The sequence below is a fragment of the Amblyraja radiata genome, chromosome 2 (genome assembly GCF_010909765.2).
Source record: "Amblyraja radiata isolate CabotCenter1 chromosome 2, sAmbRad1.1.pri, whole genome shotgun sequence".
NCBI lineage: Eukaryota > Metazoa > Chordata > Chondrichthyes > Rajiformes > Rajidae > Amblyraja > Amblyraja radiata.
The window spans coordinates 101,605,966-101,622,975 of NC_045957.1; the positions used below are offsets into that span (position 1 = coordinate 101,605,966).

At 43.1% G+C, this 17,010-nt stretch overlaps 1 protein-coding gene across 4 annotated transcripts in view; it reads left to right on the forward strand.

The window, feature by feature from the left end:
* Positions 1–2,839: 2,839 nt before the first annotated feature.
* The window catches only part of cmtm6 (CKLF like MARVEL transmembrane domain containing 6), a 65,551-nt gene continuing 51,380 nt past the window's right edge, over positions 2,840–17,010 (forward strand). The window contains exons 1-2 of one of the 4 annotated variants that reach the window (XM_033012345.1): positions 2,840–3,237; positions 3,831–4,050. In XM_033012345.1, coding sequence (XP_032868236.1) covers positions 3,901–4,050 — 150 coding nt within the window. In that variant the 5' untranslated portion in view covers positions 2,840–3,237; positions 3,831–3,900. The other 3 variants (XM_033012347.1, XM_033012336.1, XM_033012346.1) reach the window with 3 other exon arrangements.

The window sequence follows — 17,010 nt, forward strand, 5'->3', positions numbered from 1 at the left end:
CTCCCTACACATTGTCAATGTATGGTGCTGGGTTTCTTGAGAGATGTCGATGCAGCACTGATTCGGGCAAGTGGCAAGCATTCCATAACAGTCCAGTGGTGCAGCTGGCAGAGCTGCTCCTCACAGTGCCAGAAACCCAGGTTCAATCCTAACCTCTGGTGCTGTATGTGTGGACTTTGCAGAATCTCCCCGTGACGGCATGGGTTTCCTCCAGGTGCTCTAGTTTCTTCCCACATATATATGGGTTAGTAGATTAATTAACATCTGTAAATTTCCCCTAGTGTTTAGGGAATGAATGGGAAAGTACCCTAACATAAAACTAGTGTTTTTGTTAGTCAGCACGGTGTCGATTGGGTGAAAAGCCTGATTCTATGCTGCATCTCTAAAAACATAAACTTCTGATTTGTGTCTTGCAGATGTTGGAAAGACCCTGGACTGTCAAGAGATGAATCACTCACCTGCTATTGTAGCCATGTTAATTTTGCAAATGGTCCAATTGATTTTCTGGTTAATCAATGATGACCACTCCCCTCCCCCTCCCCTTCTCACTTCACCCTCCTCCTCCCCTTCTCGCTTCACCCCCTACCCCCAATGTTGATGTAGGGCACAGTCAATGCTAATTAGTTAGATTCCTTTTGTAAATTTCATGTCATATTTCATTCCACTGTTGCAGAAGATACATTGGGTCATGGAGCCCCTGCTGCTCCTAGGTCTTTCTATTTACAATGTGAACTGTCGTGGCCCTATCTATAGCCTCACCCAAATGTTAGAATGCAGTATTGACACTCCTTCATACAGCCCTTTTTGAAGTCAATCACAATAACGTCAAATTTATTTTTTTTTAAAACAAGCCACAAGTGCAATGAAATGATCCTTAAGCTCCTGAATCTGCCATAGTCCGTGGGCCAGAGGGGCCTACAGTGCACCCCCCCCCCCCATGTTCCTACTTCTTGGGTGTAATTTTGTTCATTGGTATTTCTTCTGTCGGAAAAATGATTGTGTTTGCTTCCGCGATTGGTACCAGAAGTCATTCTGCGAGGCTGAGAGTTGCAGAGAAAGTGTGCCCTTCTGTTGAAGTTCAAACCCATCTCTGATAAGCACTGTGATTCTCCAAGATGCCAGAGAGCCCAACACCACTAGCACCACCTCGAGATTTGCCATGCTTCATGTTCGTCTCCGCAATCGTTTTGTCAACAGCACAAATGACCTAGCGACACTGATGGCACCTCTTTCGAGGAAAGCCAGGGCACTGGGATGTGACTTCGATATTTGCCAAGAACACAGCAACGTGGGTCAGATAGCGGGAGTTATTGTGACCATCAAAGGTGAAGAAGCGATTGGGCATAAGAAACAGACAGTGCAAGTACAACAGAAAGTTGTTCTCTTTCACAGACCTAATCAATGAGAGAGCAATCCACCCAGAATCCATGTACAACAACCAAAATTGTGCAGTCTTCCCGAGACATCCTTTTCGAACATCAGCTTTGAAACTCTCATACGACTCCATCAATGTGTTGAGATCAGCATTGGCCATGACTTCAGCAAGTGCCTGCTTTGTTGGCGATTGGATTAGCTCTGGAAAGGTGCCCTTTGATTCCTCTGGTATACCGGACAGCACAGCATCTTTTCCAGCCACAGACAGGAATTCATTAAGAAGGAGCCTCTCCAAGCACTCCACCATCATCTTGTGGCAGTGCAGACTTCTGTCGTGGTTCTTTCCTTTCATAACACCTTTCATAGAACCAGTAGACACGAGTCCCGATTCCATGAGGACATCCTGAAATCCGGATCCTTCCATTTCCTTTCCAAGCATTTTGAAGTCTGGGCAGATGGCATGAAATGTGCCAATCAACACAATGTGTTTCTTGTACTCTGCAGGGTAACTCCACACCAGAGGATATGCCTTCATGCAGACACCCAAGTCGAATGTTGTAATGACATATTCTTGGGCAACCTCATGACTTGTTTCTTCAGAAGCTCCTAAATTGTGTTGGGTCTTGGGTCTTTTTTGTTTTGTTTTGTATGTATGGCTGCAGAAACGGCATTTCGTTTGGACCTCAACGGGGTCCAAATGACAAATAAATGTATTGTGTTGTATTGTATTGTTAAAAACACTCTTGAACTGTACTAAATTCTGTGATGGGATGATTGATCACAGGATAGTAGTCAATTGTGGTCACATTTGAAGGCACCTCACCTGTTGCTGAAACAAATGCAGCCCAAGCTGGAAGCTCTTGACCTTTCTTACCACTCGCTTTCCAGGAAAGCATCCTTGCCAGATCTTTTCTTGTACACTGTTTGAATGCGTCCTGCCCATCATCACGCTTCCAGTGCTGCATACGAAAATCTGGATTTGCTTTCCGGTTGACATAGGATGATGGAAGAGGACCACGTGTGTGGAAAAAAAACACAACTTAGATTGAAATAAGGGGTTAAAAAACATAGTCCAAATGAGTTTTTTTTTGGCAACATCATTTTTTCCGACAGAAGAGATACCAATGAGCAAAACGACACCCAAGTAGGATCATAGGGGGAGTACACGGTAGGTCCCTCTGGCCCACGGACTATCACGTCTGTTAGAACATTATGTGGCATCGGTGTTATTGTTGTATGTTTATCTAAGCCTCAACAGTTTAACTCTCTCTTTCCATTGTTTCTAGTATTGTCTGATTTCCACCAGGTGCTGATTTTATTGATGTTACCGACGGAGGAGTTCCGCTGAATCTGCAACCTGCACAGTGAAGCAGGTTGAAATCGATCAGGGCAGCATCTGCAGTTCCTTCTCACACAGAGCAATGAGCAGATCGGTTTCCTCCAAATACATTCAGCGCCTTTGTTTTGTAGTCCAGCCAAGAAGAGTTAAAAATCCTCATCCACCCCATCCGAAGGATTTTACATCCAAGCACTTACACCCTAGATGTAAAAGCCCACCACGTTGCATCAGGAAAACGAAACTCAGACAAGTTTAAGCAGAAATGTGGAGTTTTGGGGAACTGACAAATTAACCTTGATTTTATTGAGCGGCCTACTCCAATTCCTCATTCGCACATCTGTAACTCCAATCTGTAACTGCATCACAAAGCGTCAGCATTGTTGCTTCCGAGAAAGTCCTTAACTTGTCCCGACCGAGGACGAGGGGGCAGAGACACACAACCCCGTTTCCATTCGGTTGCCTGCGGACTCTCCGCGGCCAGCGCATGATCAAGCCCCGCGGGTTTGGGCCAGAGTTCAGAGTCGGTGAGTCGGCAGCAGAAAGTCCCGCTGGAGGTCGGGCTTCCTCACTCGGGCTTCTCAATTCCACGAAACTGAAACAAGGAAGTGAAGCGAGAGGGAGGGACAGTGCGCGGTTTGAAGCCATTTGGTGTGGAGGGGGAAGGGAAGGGAAGGGAAGGGAAGGCGAGGACGGGTGTCGCCAACCGGCGCTGTGGGCGATCAGCCAGGCGGTAAGCGGAGCAGAGGCACCCGGTGCGGGGAAGGGAGGGAGTTTGCGGACTTTGACTACACGGGCGGCGTCCTCTCCCATCGCCCCGGTTGCTTTTCCTCCCCACCCGTTAGCGGGCGACCATCCGCGAACTTTGTGGCCCCGGAGATAAAACAAAACAAACATTAAACTAAAACCAGACGTACAAGCACCGGAGGGGTGTTTTTAGAGACCGAGTGAGGGTGGTCATCATGAGGCGGGTTTTTTTTTTAAAGAGAGGATAAAACCTTCACTTTCCCGGTTGAGCGTGACCACGATTCCAGGAAAGTCTTTGACGTTACGTTTTTGTTTCTCCAAAACCAAAACTACCGGTGATCGTTTAGTGGGAATTTCTGCTCTTTGTTTGCAGAGGAAGTGGTTGAGGGATCTTTGGCTGTGTGCGTGTCGGGGCCGACGCCTCTTTAATACTCAGCAACACAATGTCGCAACGCGAAACGCCGGCGGAGAACGGAGCAATGGAGGGGGAGCAGGTCTATGGGCGGACTACCGTGCCCATCCAGGGCGCCGGCAGCCTCTGCAGTTGTAACCGCTTCAGCAAGCCCCGACACATCGTGAAGCTGTTGGAAGTGGTGAGTACGTCCTTTCAGTCGTAGCGACCGTTTGCGCGTGTTTATCGGCCTTGTGCTGCTCAAGAATGGACATATCCAACGTGCAGATTTAGCCTGGGGGATGTTTTGACGTAAAACTTCATCCAAGTGGAGCAGTATTTTTTTATCCTGCAAAACAAAAGTTCAGGAAGTGCACAAGGGAAGACGTGGTTGCCAACTTTAAGATGCATTCAAGGTTGTGTACAAACCTTTTTACTTCAAGAAATACGTGTCTACATGCTCACTAAAATGAAATGTGCAAACTGGCCATATGTTGCAAAGTACTGAAATCAGGATGGAAGGTCCCGTTTCTGAGGCTCCGGCTAAGATATGTATTCCTGATAATGATATGTGAATGTTTTCCTTAATTGCTGTATTGAGGATGATGGCGACTCGCTGCCTTGAACTATGATCCATTTGATACAAGTAGTCTCACTCTGCCTTTTGATGGAAGGGTTAGGATTTGATCCAAGTTGCTGAAGCCACAAAGGTGTAGGTGTGATATCAAAGACTCTTCAAAGGGACGTGGGCAGGTTGAGTGAGTGGGAAAGTAACGGCAGATATGGGGAAAATGTGAAATTACTATGTGTGGGGAAATTGCTACTTTTTTTATTCTAAGAAAATAATAGTTTATGCTAAGGAAAAAATTGTTAGTGCACTGAGGGAGCTCGGTGTGCAGATTCATGTCAAACAAAATGTAAATGCAACTGATATGAGGACAATATATTAAATTTATTGTAAGAGGGCAAGAACACAAAAATAGAAGATAGACACAAAATGCTGGAGTTACTCAGCGGGATAGGCAGCATCTCTGGAGAGAAAGAATGGGTGACGTTTCGAGTCTATGTTGTAATTATGTAGAGCTTGGAAATCCTTAACACACTATTGTAGATCTGCTGCTTTACAGATCCAGTGACCTGGGTTTGATTCTGACCTCAGGTGCTGTCTGTGTGGAGCTTGCGTATTTTCCCCGATCAGTGGGATTGCCCTGGGCTCTGATTCCTCTCACATTGAAAAAATTGTGGATTGACAACCACTGTAAATAACCCCTAACGTGTGCAGAATCTTGGGAATGTTGATGGTAGCCCCTTCCCCCCCCCAGTAAAATTACACTACTGCTACTGTTTGTAAATATATATATTTTACTGCTCATTATTCTATGTTCGCTCTTCTGGGTGAGATGCTGCGAACTGCATTTTGTTGTAGATTAGGGAGCAACAGCAGCAGGAGATAAGCAAGAGATACGACTGATTGGCTCTAGCCCAAGTGGGAGGAGAGAAGTGAGTCAGTTCCGGGAAAACAGTTGAAAACTGAGGAATTTGGTTTGTAAATTGGTAAATCAGGCAATTTATCAGTCAATTTAAGCAAGACGGCTCTTAGCGAGCGAGCGGCCTTGTGAGAAAAGTGTGAGTCTTTGGCTCGAGAGTCTTCGGAGAGGAGACCACGCAATACGCTTGAGAGGTAGAGACGAAAGAAGGAGATGTCAGGCAAGCTGATTCAGTGCGATGCTTGCAGTATGTGGGAGGTCAAGGACACCGCTGGTGCCTCTGGCTGCTACAAATGCGAGAAGTGCATCCAGGTAGAGCTCCTGAAGGGCCGGGTTGGGGAACTTGAGAAGCAAGTGGATGACCTCCAGTTCGTCCGAGAAACGGAGTCGTTCCTCGACAAGTCCTACAGTACGATTGTTACACCTAAGGTACTGGAAGAGAGAAGGTGGGAGACAGTGAGAACGGGAGGGAAGCATGGAATGCCAACGTCCCCGGGTGTTGTACCTCTTGTGAACAGGTTCACCCACTTAGAAGCTGTCGGGACAGAAGGGGTGTTTACACTGGGCGGCGGACTGGCTTGTGATGCGAATAGGGCTGTTGAGCCAAAACCAAAAAGGCCTAAGGCAGGCAACGCCATTGTAGTGGGAGACTCCATTGTGAGAGGTACGGACAGGGGTTTCTGCGGCAACAGACGGGATGCGAGGATGATGTGCTGCCTTCCTGGTGCCAGGATCCAAGATGTCATGGACAGAGTGCAGAAAATCCTCAAGGGCGAAGGTGAACATCCGGAAGTGGTAGTGCATGTCGGCACAAACGATGTCGAAAAGAAGGGGATGAATATTCTGCAGCGTGACTTTAGAGAGCTCGGAAAAATGCTGAAAAGCAGGACCTCCAGGGTTGTTATCTCCGGTTTGCTTCCAGTTCCTCGTGCTGGCGAGAGCAGGAACAGGGAGATACGGGACCTGAACGTGTGGCTGAGGAACTGGTGCACGGGGCAGGGATTTAGATTCTTAGATCACTGGGATCTGTTTTGGGGTAAGGGGGAACTGTACAAAAGGGACGGATTGCATCTTAACAGGTGTGGGACCAGCATTCTGGCAGGCAGGTTTGCCACTGCTACACGGGTGGTTTTAAACTGAATAAGGGGGGTGGGGTGTCGAATGGGATAGTGGAGGATGGAGTTAAAGGGAAAGGGTTTCTTAAATGTGTGAGCTTAGAGACAGAGGGGTGTAAAATGAAGGTAGAAGCAATAGGTAGCAAGGTGAAAAGTAAAAGTGGCAGGCAGACAAAACCAGGGCAAAAATCAAAAAGGGCCACTTTTCAACATAATTGTATAAGGGGTAAGAGTGTTGTAAAAACAAGCCTGAAGGCTTTGTGTCTCAATGCAAGGAGCATTCGTAATAAGGTGGATGAGTTGAATGTGCAGATAGCTATTAATGACTATGATATAGTTGGGATCACGGAGACATGGCTCCAGGGTGACCAAGGCTGGGAGCTGAACATCCAGGGATATTCAATATTCAGGAGGGATAGAGAGAAAGGAAAAGGAGGTGGGGTAGCATTGCTGGTTAGAGAGGAGATTAACGCAATGGAAAGGAAGGACATTAGTTTGGAGGATGTGGAATCGGTATGGGTAGAGCTGCGAAACACTAAGGGGCAGAAAACGCTGGTGGGTGTTGTGTACAGGCCACCTAACAGTAGTAGTGAAGTTGGAGATGGTATCAAACAGGAAATTAGAAATGCGTGCGACAAAGGCAAAACCGTTATAATGGGTGACTTCAATCTACATATAGATTGGGTGAATCAAATTGGCAGGGGTGCTGAGGAAGAGGATTTCTTGGAATGTATGCGGGATAGTTATCTAAATCAACATGTAGAGGAACCAACGAGAGAGCAGGCTATTTTAGACTGGGTATTGAGTAATGAGGAAGGGTTAGTTAGCAGTCTTGTTGTACGTGCCCCCTTGGGCAAGAGTGACCATAATATGGTTGAGTTCTTCATTAGGATGGAGAGTGACATTGTTAATTCAGAAACAATGGTTCTGAACTTAAAGAAAGGTAACATTGAGGGTATGAGACGTGAATTGGCCAAGATTGACTGGCAATTAATTCTAAAAGGGTTGACGGTGGATATGCAATGGAAGACATTTAAAGACTGCATGGATGAACTACAAAAATTGTTCATCCCAGTTTGGCAAAAGAATAAATCAGGGAAGGTAGTACATCCATGGATAACAAGGGAAATCAGGGATAGTATCAAAGCGAAGGATGATGCGTAAAAATTAGCCAGAAAAAGCAGCATACCAGAGGACTGGGAGAAATTCAGAGACCAGCAGAGGAGGACAAAGGGCTTAATTAGGAAAGGAAAAATAGATTATGAAAGAAAACTGGCATGGAACATAAAAACTGACTGCAAAAGTTTTTATAGATATGTGAAAAGAAAGAGATTAGTTAAAACAAATGTAGGTCCCTTGCAGTCAGAAACAGGTGAGTTGATCATGGGGAACAAGGATATGGCGGACCAATTGAATAACTACTTTGGTTCCGTCTTCACTAAGGAAGACATAAATAAACTGCCGCGCGGGTCAAAGGAGTTGGAGAAATTGAGTGAAATCCAGGTTAGCCGGGAAGTGGTGTTGGGTAAATTGAATGGATTAAAGGCCGATAAATCCCCAGGGCCAGATAGGCTGCATCCCAGAGTACTTAAGGAAGTAGCTCCAGAAATAGTGGATGCATTAGTAATAATCTTTGAAAACTCTTTAGATTCTGGAGTAGTTCCTGAGGATTGGCGGGTAGCAAACGTAACCCCACTTTTTAAGAAGGGAGGGAGAGAGAAAACGGGGAATTACAGACCAGTTAGTCTAACATCGGTAGTGGGGAAACTGCTAGAGTCAGTTATTAAAGATGGGATAGCAGCACATTTGGAAAGTGGTGAAATCATTGGACAAAGTCAGCATGGATTTACAAAAGGTAATTCGTGTCTGACGAATCTTATAGAATTTTTCGAGGATGTAACTAGTAGCGTGGATAGGGGAGAACCAGTGGATGTGGTGTATCTGGACTTCCAGAAGGCTTTCGACAAGGTCCCACATAAGAGATTAGTATACAAACTTAAAGCACACGGCATTGGGGGTTCAGTATTGATGTGGATAGAGAACTGGCTGGCAAACAGGAAGCAAAGAGTAGGAGTAAACGGGTCCTTTTCACAATGGCAGGCAGTGACTAGTGGGGTACCGCAAGGCTCAGTGCTGGGACCCCAGCTATTTACAATATATATTAATGATCTGCATGAGGGAATTGAAGGCAATATCTTCAAGTTTGCGGATGACACTAAGCTGGGGGGGGGCAGTGTTAGCTGTGAGGAGGATGCTAGGAGACTGCAAGGTGACTTGGATAGGCTGGGTGAGTGGGCAAATGTTTGGCAGATGCAGTATAATGTGGATAAATGTGAGGTTATCCATTTTGGTGGCAAAAACAGGAAAGCAGACTATTATCTAAATGGTGGCCGACTAGGAAAAGGGGAGATGCAGCGAGACCTGGGTATCATGGTACACCAGTCATTGAAAGTAGGCATGCAGGTGCAGCAGGCAGTGAAGAAAGCGAATGGTATGTTAGCTTTCATAGCAAAAGGATTTGAGTATAGGAGCAGGGAGGTTCTACTGCAGTTGTACAGGGTCTTGGTGAGACCACACCTGGAGTATTGCGTACAGTTTTGGTCTCCAAATCTGAGGAAGGACATTATTGCCATAGAGGGAGTACAGAGAAGGTTCACCAGACTGATTTCTGGGATGTCAGGATTGTCTTATGAAGAAAGACTGGATAGACTTGGTTTATACTCTCTAGAATTTAGGAGATTGAGAGGGGATCTTATAGAAACTTATAAAATTCTTAAGGGGTTGGACAGGCTAGATGCAGGAAGATTGCTCCCGATGTTGGGGAAGTCCAGGACAAGGGGTCACAGCTTAAGGATAAGGGAGAAATCCTTTAAAACCGAGATGAGAAAAACTTTTTTCACACAGAGAGTGGTGAATCTCTGGAACTCTCTGCCACAGAGGGTAGTCGAGGCCAGTTCATTGGCTATATTTAAGAGGGAGTTAGATGTGGCCCTTGTGGCTAAGGGGATCAGAGGGTATGGAGAGAAGGCAGGTACGGGATACTGAGTTGGATGATCAGCCATGATCATATTGAATGGCGGTGCAGGCTCGAAGGGCAGAATGGCCTACTCCTGCACTTAATTTCTATGTTTCTATGTCTCTGTACTGCACACTGCACAATGACAATAAGGATTGAATCTGAATCTGAAAAATAATTCCTGGGGCGAGGAGATTGTCCTCTGAGGTGAGAATGAGTACGATTGACTTAAACTCAGAAGAGTTAGAAGAAATGTGAGATGATCTCATTCTGACATTTGTAGATGGGTTGATGCTGAGAGGATGATTTCTGCAGTTGGAAAATCTAGAATTAGGTAGCGTAGAGGCATAGATCAAGGGTCGTAAGGGCATGTGATAGGAACAGAATTAGGCCATTCGGCCCTTCAAGTCTACTCTCCCATTCTGTCATGGTTAATCTATCTCTCCTAACCCCACTCACCCGCCTTCTCCTCATAACCTCTGACATGCATACTGTAGACTGAGACAAGGGGAGATATTTTCACAGGATTGTAAATCTTCAGCATTTTCAACCCCTGAGGGCTATGGGTATTCATTTAAGTATATCCAAGGCTTAGATTGGTTAAATTCTTTGGACACTAGCAATATGTGGGATGGATCTGAGACACAGAATTAGCTCTGATCTCGCTGTATGAGAAAGCGGGTTCAAAATGGCTTTTATTTATTGTGTTCTTTTGATTATAGAGTTTAGGAGAGCTGGTGCTGTTACTGAAGGGTCAGTGCTTGCTGCAGTTCATATTGCAGATGGCATGCTGTGGCTGCAATGTGTACTGGTAGTGGAGGGAGTAAAGCTAATGTACAAAATTCCTGTGGAGAGCTTTGCGCTTCGTAGATGTGGGGGTTGATAATTTCCCCAACTGGCATGTCGCATTCTCAAAATAAAAGGTCAGTCTTGATTTTTATTCCACCTTGAGTCGGCAAAATCTTTGGCATTTTTTGCACGTTGGTTGTAGAGGCTTGGTCACTAGAACAATGACAATTCTTTTTGTCTAGATATGAATGGATTCAAAAGCTATGGGAGTTGGTGCAGGAACATGATGCTGGAGATAAACTATCAGTCAGGATCTTATGGAATCTCAGATAATCAAGCAGGTCATGTAATCACCTGGAGCTAAAATATATGAATATTGTTGGAGCTATGCTCATCCAAGTAAGTGTGGAATATTTCACTGCAATTATTCCAAATGGTTTGTAGATGATAGGAAGGTGTTTGAAAACTGGGAAGTTTGTGACTGGTCCTATCCTGTCTCTGATCAACTTGAACAAAGGCTTATTAGATTCTTGATTGTAAAGGATAATGCTGTTGGTTTGAGGGGGTCATGTATTGGCTTTTCGCTGACTGGTTTGCATGCAACAAAAGTACAAGTGGCAATAACTATGAACTGAAACTGGAACGTTTGTCCCTTTTCACCAGCATCAGCCTGAACACCAGAGATCTTGCTGTGCATAAAGTGGATCTGCTTTCCGCGCTTACTTGGATAATTGAGATTTATTATCCTAACATTTTGTGTGTCGGTCGCAGAACATTTCCAATACGATCATTGCCAAGAACTTTGTTCCATGGCTTATATTTGCTGTCATGTGCTGCTGTCAGTTGACTCTTTGTAGACTAATGCAAAATCCTCCATTGCACATTCATGAGAGAGCAAACAAAGCTTGTGTTTGACAGCGTAGGGTATTGCTCAAATGAATGCACAAGATTGTTGCTAGATAGGAAAGTTTTTGATGTTAAAAGGGAAGAGTATGGAGCTCGGGTAATCTACTGTATGGTGAGGTTTGGGTAGAAAGTTAAATAAACTGCTGGAGGTCGAGTAGCATGTGTAAAGGCGAGGGGATAGTTGATCTGTCAAGCTGCGACCCTGCATTAGGGCTGGATAGAGAGGGTTGAAAATCGGAAGATGAACTTTGAAATGCAGTGGTCTGTAGAGGCATGGTAAAGAAGTCAATTCAACTGTTCCCCAACTGGAAACCATGATGAACTGTAAGATCCACTCCCAAGTGAAGACCAATCTGAGGTATTCAAATCCGATGATGCCGACCTGTTGAAGAAATCTAGGTACAACCCTGATAAAGCCACCTGTTGCAAAAGGTCCACGGCAGGCGTCATCTGTTTGACCCTTTACTCATCTCTCGAGCATCTGGATAACAAGAATATCTGCACCAGGCTCTTATTTATTTACTATAGCTCTGTCTTCAATACCATAATTCCAATCAAACTCGTCTTTAAATTCCTGCACCCAGGACTCAGCACTGTCTCCACAACTGGACCCTCAATTTCCTGACCCATAGATCGCAGTCTGTAAGGATAGGCGAGAAAATATACTCCAGGATAATTCTCAGCACCTTGCCATACTCTCTGTACACACGCAACTGTGCAGTCAAGTACTGCTCTAACTCCATTTACAGGTTTGCAGATTACATCAGCATAGTGACCCGGGTGTTGAACAATACGAGATTGAGTTCAGGAAGAAGAGAGAGAGACCTTAGTAGCATAGTGTCAAGATAACAATCGCTCAATGTCGGCAAAATGAAGGAGCTGGTCATCGACCAGGAAGTTCAGTGTAGTACATGCCCCAGTTGCCATCAATGGTCCAGAAGAGGAGATGGTCAAGAGCTTCAAGCTTCTGGGTATAAATTTTACTAACAATTTGTCCTGATCTAGCTACATAAATGCTGCAGCCAAGACCACGCACCAATGACTCTACCTTCTCAGAAGGCTAAGAACATTTGAATTGTCTTTAATAACTCCTACTAATTTCTGCAGATGCACCTTAGAAAGCATCCTTTACAGTTGCGACATAGCTTGTTATGGTAACTGTTGTGCCCAAGACTGCAAGAATTTACAGAGAAAATACACACATTGCTGGAGTAACAGCTGGTCATGCAGTGTCCCTGTTGAAGATGGATAGGTGAGATTTTGGGTCAATACTGTTCTTCAGTCGTTGCTCTCCAGAGGTGCCACCTGACCTACTGAGTTACTCCATTCCTTTGACATTTTTTGTAAACCAGCATCTGCAGTTCTTTGTTACTAAACAAAAAAATTGCAGAGAGCCGTGGACACAAACCAGTCCACTGCACAAATCAGCCCCACAATCTGCCCCACCCTTCCTAGCAATGTTACAAAATTTTGAGATTTTAAAAATCAAGTCTGTAATTTATCCCATCAGATAAAGCATAAAAATAAGTTTAATTTGACACCTAATTCACTTTCATATCCCAAGTATTTTAAAAGTTATGGCCATTTTCATGCTCGGAAATGAGCATCTTGTTCCCTATTGATTTTCTATGGACATAACAAAAAAGTTGTGATCGTGAACAGTCAAAAGCCCATAACTTTCTTAAAAATTAAGAGAACTGAATGAAATTTTCAGTTATCATAGATTGAAGCATTCTGAAACAAATATAAAATAATCTTACTTGGATGACCTGAAATTAAAGCATATAATTAGTTAGTTACCTAATTGTAGCTAATTTCAGACTTCAATTACTAGATCTAAACATCTATCCATTTCTTAATAAATTATTAACATTTTTAAATAGCCTAAATGTCCAAATAATATTCACAAATAATTCACAATAAAACATGATTTTAAAATCTCATTTACATTAATTTATAGGCCAAATGGAAGGAATTCAGTGTTCAATTGCTGTAAATAAATGCCCATTTAAATCAGCTTTCGAGTGGGTCCCTGTGGAACGCGCTGGTTTAGAACGTTCACATTGCGGTAGATTTGTGCCCCAAATGCCCAGAAAAATACTGCGGGATTTAATGGGCCCAAATTGAGCTACTCGCAATATTAAACTTTGTATAAAGGGATCTTTAGAAGCCCTTTTTAATGTAAAAATATACAACCTACCTTCAGCTGTCTGCTTTATGAGACCCTGCGGTTGCTGGCGTTCGCGGGTTCAGAGATTGATTTTTAAACTACTATAACTATTATTCAAGGCCTTTAAACCTAATAATAGCTTTTGCGACGGGGTCTTCCAGCGATTTTTCGTTAATAATTAACTAGGCTGAACATCTTCGATTTGAACAGCTTAGAGAAAATCGCGTTTTAAACCCGCCCCATCTAAACGGCGCCAAAATCGCGCACACTCGCAGCGGCAGATTTTCAAAGACGCTTCAGGTAGGCTTTGCAACATACCTACCCTTCCAACTCCATCTATACTTATTGCTGCTTCAGGCAAGAAGCCATTGTAATCAGACTGCTCACATCCCATCTTCTGTTGGGAATTATGTGTATAGGCATTATATATAAAAGCTTGAAAACGTACCATCAGATTTGAGTACTGCTTCTTCCCCACTGTTATCAGACTTGAACAGACCTCTCATGTGCTAGGGATGAATCCCCTATCTTCCAATCAATGTTGTTGTGGTCCTTGCATTTATTTTTGAACTTTTTCCATAGCCATAACACTATACTGCATTCTGTATAGATGTTTTCTTTTGCACTATCTGGTATACTCGTATGGCATGGTCCTTGCATTTATTTTTGAACTTTTTCCATAGCCATAACACTATACTGCATTCTGTATAGATGTTTTCTTTTGCACTATCTGGTATACTCGTATGGCATGATTTGCCTGGATAGCACACAAAACATTTTTTTGCTGTATCTTGTTACATTTGATAATAAGAAACCAATGAACAAAGTAATTTAGTAAGATATCCAATATCACTTAAATTTGTATTCAAAAACTTATTTGTATTAGGTCAGTGATGTGTAAGGCAACACAAGGGCTTGTAAACAAAGAGTAAAGTTAAATAATTTTACATTTGTTTTCTAATGATAATGTTCTTTGGCAATGAGTGTGTCAAAGGTTGGGAAACTTCCATGTGTGAGCTTGGTCATTGTAAAGTTAACTGATTGGATCAGTGGAAATAGTAGTTGGATTTGGTGTGCAGTTGCTAAGGATGGGGAATAATTATCCTGCAAATCCCATGCGAATGCCACTTGAGAGCTTGGTTAAAATTCCCCACCCCTTCCTTCCATTATGTGAATAGCCAGCCAAAACATGGAAACTTCCAGAGCTATTCAATTAATGTGAGTCTTTATCTTCCAAACAGGAAACAAGAAATGGGAGGGGTAGAGAAATTTAACATCTAACAGGATTTTTGAAAATATGCAATTTGGATCTCCAGGGAAATATACTGGGAGTATTAACATGGGAATTTGTTTAAATTATTTGGTTTAGTTATACATTGGATGGCACACCAGTAACATCACAGCTTTATGATGTGTGATATCTTGTCAGCTCCACTGATGATAACATAACTACTTATGAACACAATTTGTTTTAAGGGATTTATGCAGGATATTCAATTTTTTTCTGCATTCTATGTACTCTTTGTTATCGGAGTCTTACGACGGGGTGGGGGGGGAGTAATAACACTCAAATTCCAGCAATTTTGGTTTTCTGGGATAAAGATTTTGAAGGCTTCTTCTGAAGAAAACCGAATTAAAATAAACATATAATGAATTAAAGACCAAACTGCAGTATTCTGTAGGACAACCTGCTAAAGTGAAGTTGAAGGAAACATTTTATTAAACTGACCCTCATCTTTGTACCTATCAAAGTGGTCGCAGAGCAGGCCAGAAGAATGGAATTAAAGTGAGAGAAAAATGTTGGCTCAGAATGAACCATCGTATATGTTTATTTAATACAGTGCTCTAATTCTGTATTTACAATAGGAATAATGCTGTAGAATGATATGCAGCTTCTGTTTATTCTACACTCTGGATTTGCTAATGCTGATTGACTACAGATTTTCTAATTTTGTTTCATGCATGCAATCAACTCCTAAGTTGATCCAATAACGCCACTAAATACTTATACAATTTTAAGCACCAAGCTTTCATAAAATCACACCTATAAAAACGACTATTGCAATAAACATACCAAAACACTTTCACAAGAAATATTCCAATTTAACAATAACACTTCACAATTGCCTATGTCCTACCTATTGATAATATCTGCTACTAAGCAAATTATCACATAACATTCCTCCTTGCTTCCGCCGTTAGCTGATATGCCCTTGCTTTTTTCGGATACTCATTTTCCTTCCAATCTGCCATCATCACTCCTCCACTAACAAAAATGCCAATGTTAGCCTACCATCTGATCTCCAATGTCCCTTTCCCTTCCAAGCTTCTTGAACAGTTGGGGCATATTCCTAATAATTGTTTTCTGAATAATGCTATTAAATGTTGTCATCGGTATGTAAACTCAGTTAGTTCTTTGAATTTGTTAAGTATCTGTTAATATCTTTTGAACGTTTTGTGGTTGCCAAGTTAAGCTACGTGAACTTTATGTTCTCCATAAGAAATTCTGAGCAATGCCGTGACAGAGATGTAGTCAAAGAGTTGTAGAGCATGGAAACCGGACCATCGGCCCAACACATCCATGCCAACCAGTTTGTTAAACTAGTCCCATGTGCCTGCATTTGGCCCATAGTCATCTGAACCTTTCCTATCCATGTTTCCATTTGTGTCTTTTAAATGCTGTTATAGTTCCTGCCTCAATTACCTCTTCTGCCTGCTTGTCTAAGTTCACAAATTAAATAAATATGTATAATTCCCTAACTGCTATCTGGCACATGCTTCCATCCATGATCAATCTCTGTACATTCAGATTATGTATACTTTTATTTGCACCAGCACTTCTACCTGCAGCTGATGCTGTTCCATCATTTATCAATCATGTATAAATTCATGAGAGGAATAGATCGGCTAATTGCACAGAGTTTCTTGCCCAGAGTAGGTGAATCGAGGACCAGAGGACATAGGTTTAAGGTGAAGGGGAAAAGATTTAAAAGGAATCTGAGGGGTAACTTTTACGCACAAAGGATGGTGGGTGTATGGAACTAGCTGCCATAGGAGAGTGTTGCGGCAGGGACTATCCCAACATTTAAGAAACAGTTAGACAGATAGGATAGGACAGGTTTGGAGAAATATGGACCAAACGCGGCAGGTGGATCTAGTGTAGCTGGGACATGTCAGCCAGTGTGGGCAAGCTGGGCCGAAGGGCCTGTTTATCCATCCATTCAAATCTGAATCTGCTCCATATTCCCAATCTCATTGCATGTTACTGCAGATACTTCTGTTTTGAAAAAGCTGGTCACTTTCGCTAAGCATTGTAGACTGCAGTCAATTTCTTGCAGTGAGATATTCCACGTACAGAAGAGAAATCAGAAATCAATGCTGCGCATTAACTTTTACCAACTCTTACAATGCCTTTCCTGCTTATTCAGTTAACATCATAGAAATTAGGTGCAGGAGTAGGCCATTCGGCCCTTCGAGCCAGCATCACTGATCACCCAAAATCAGTACGCCATTCCGGCTTTTTCCTCTTATCCCTTGATTCCCTTAGCACTAAGAGCTAAATCAAACTCTCTATTGAAAACATCCAGTGAATTGGCCTCCACTGCCTTCTGTGGCAGAGAATTCCACAGATTCACAACTCTCTGGGTGAAAAGATTTTTCCTCATCTCAGTCCTAAATG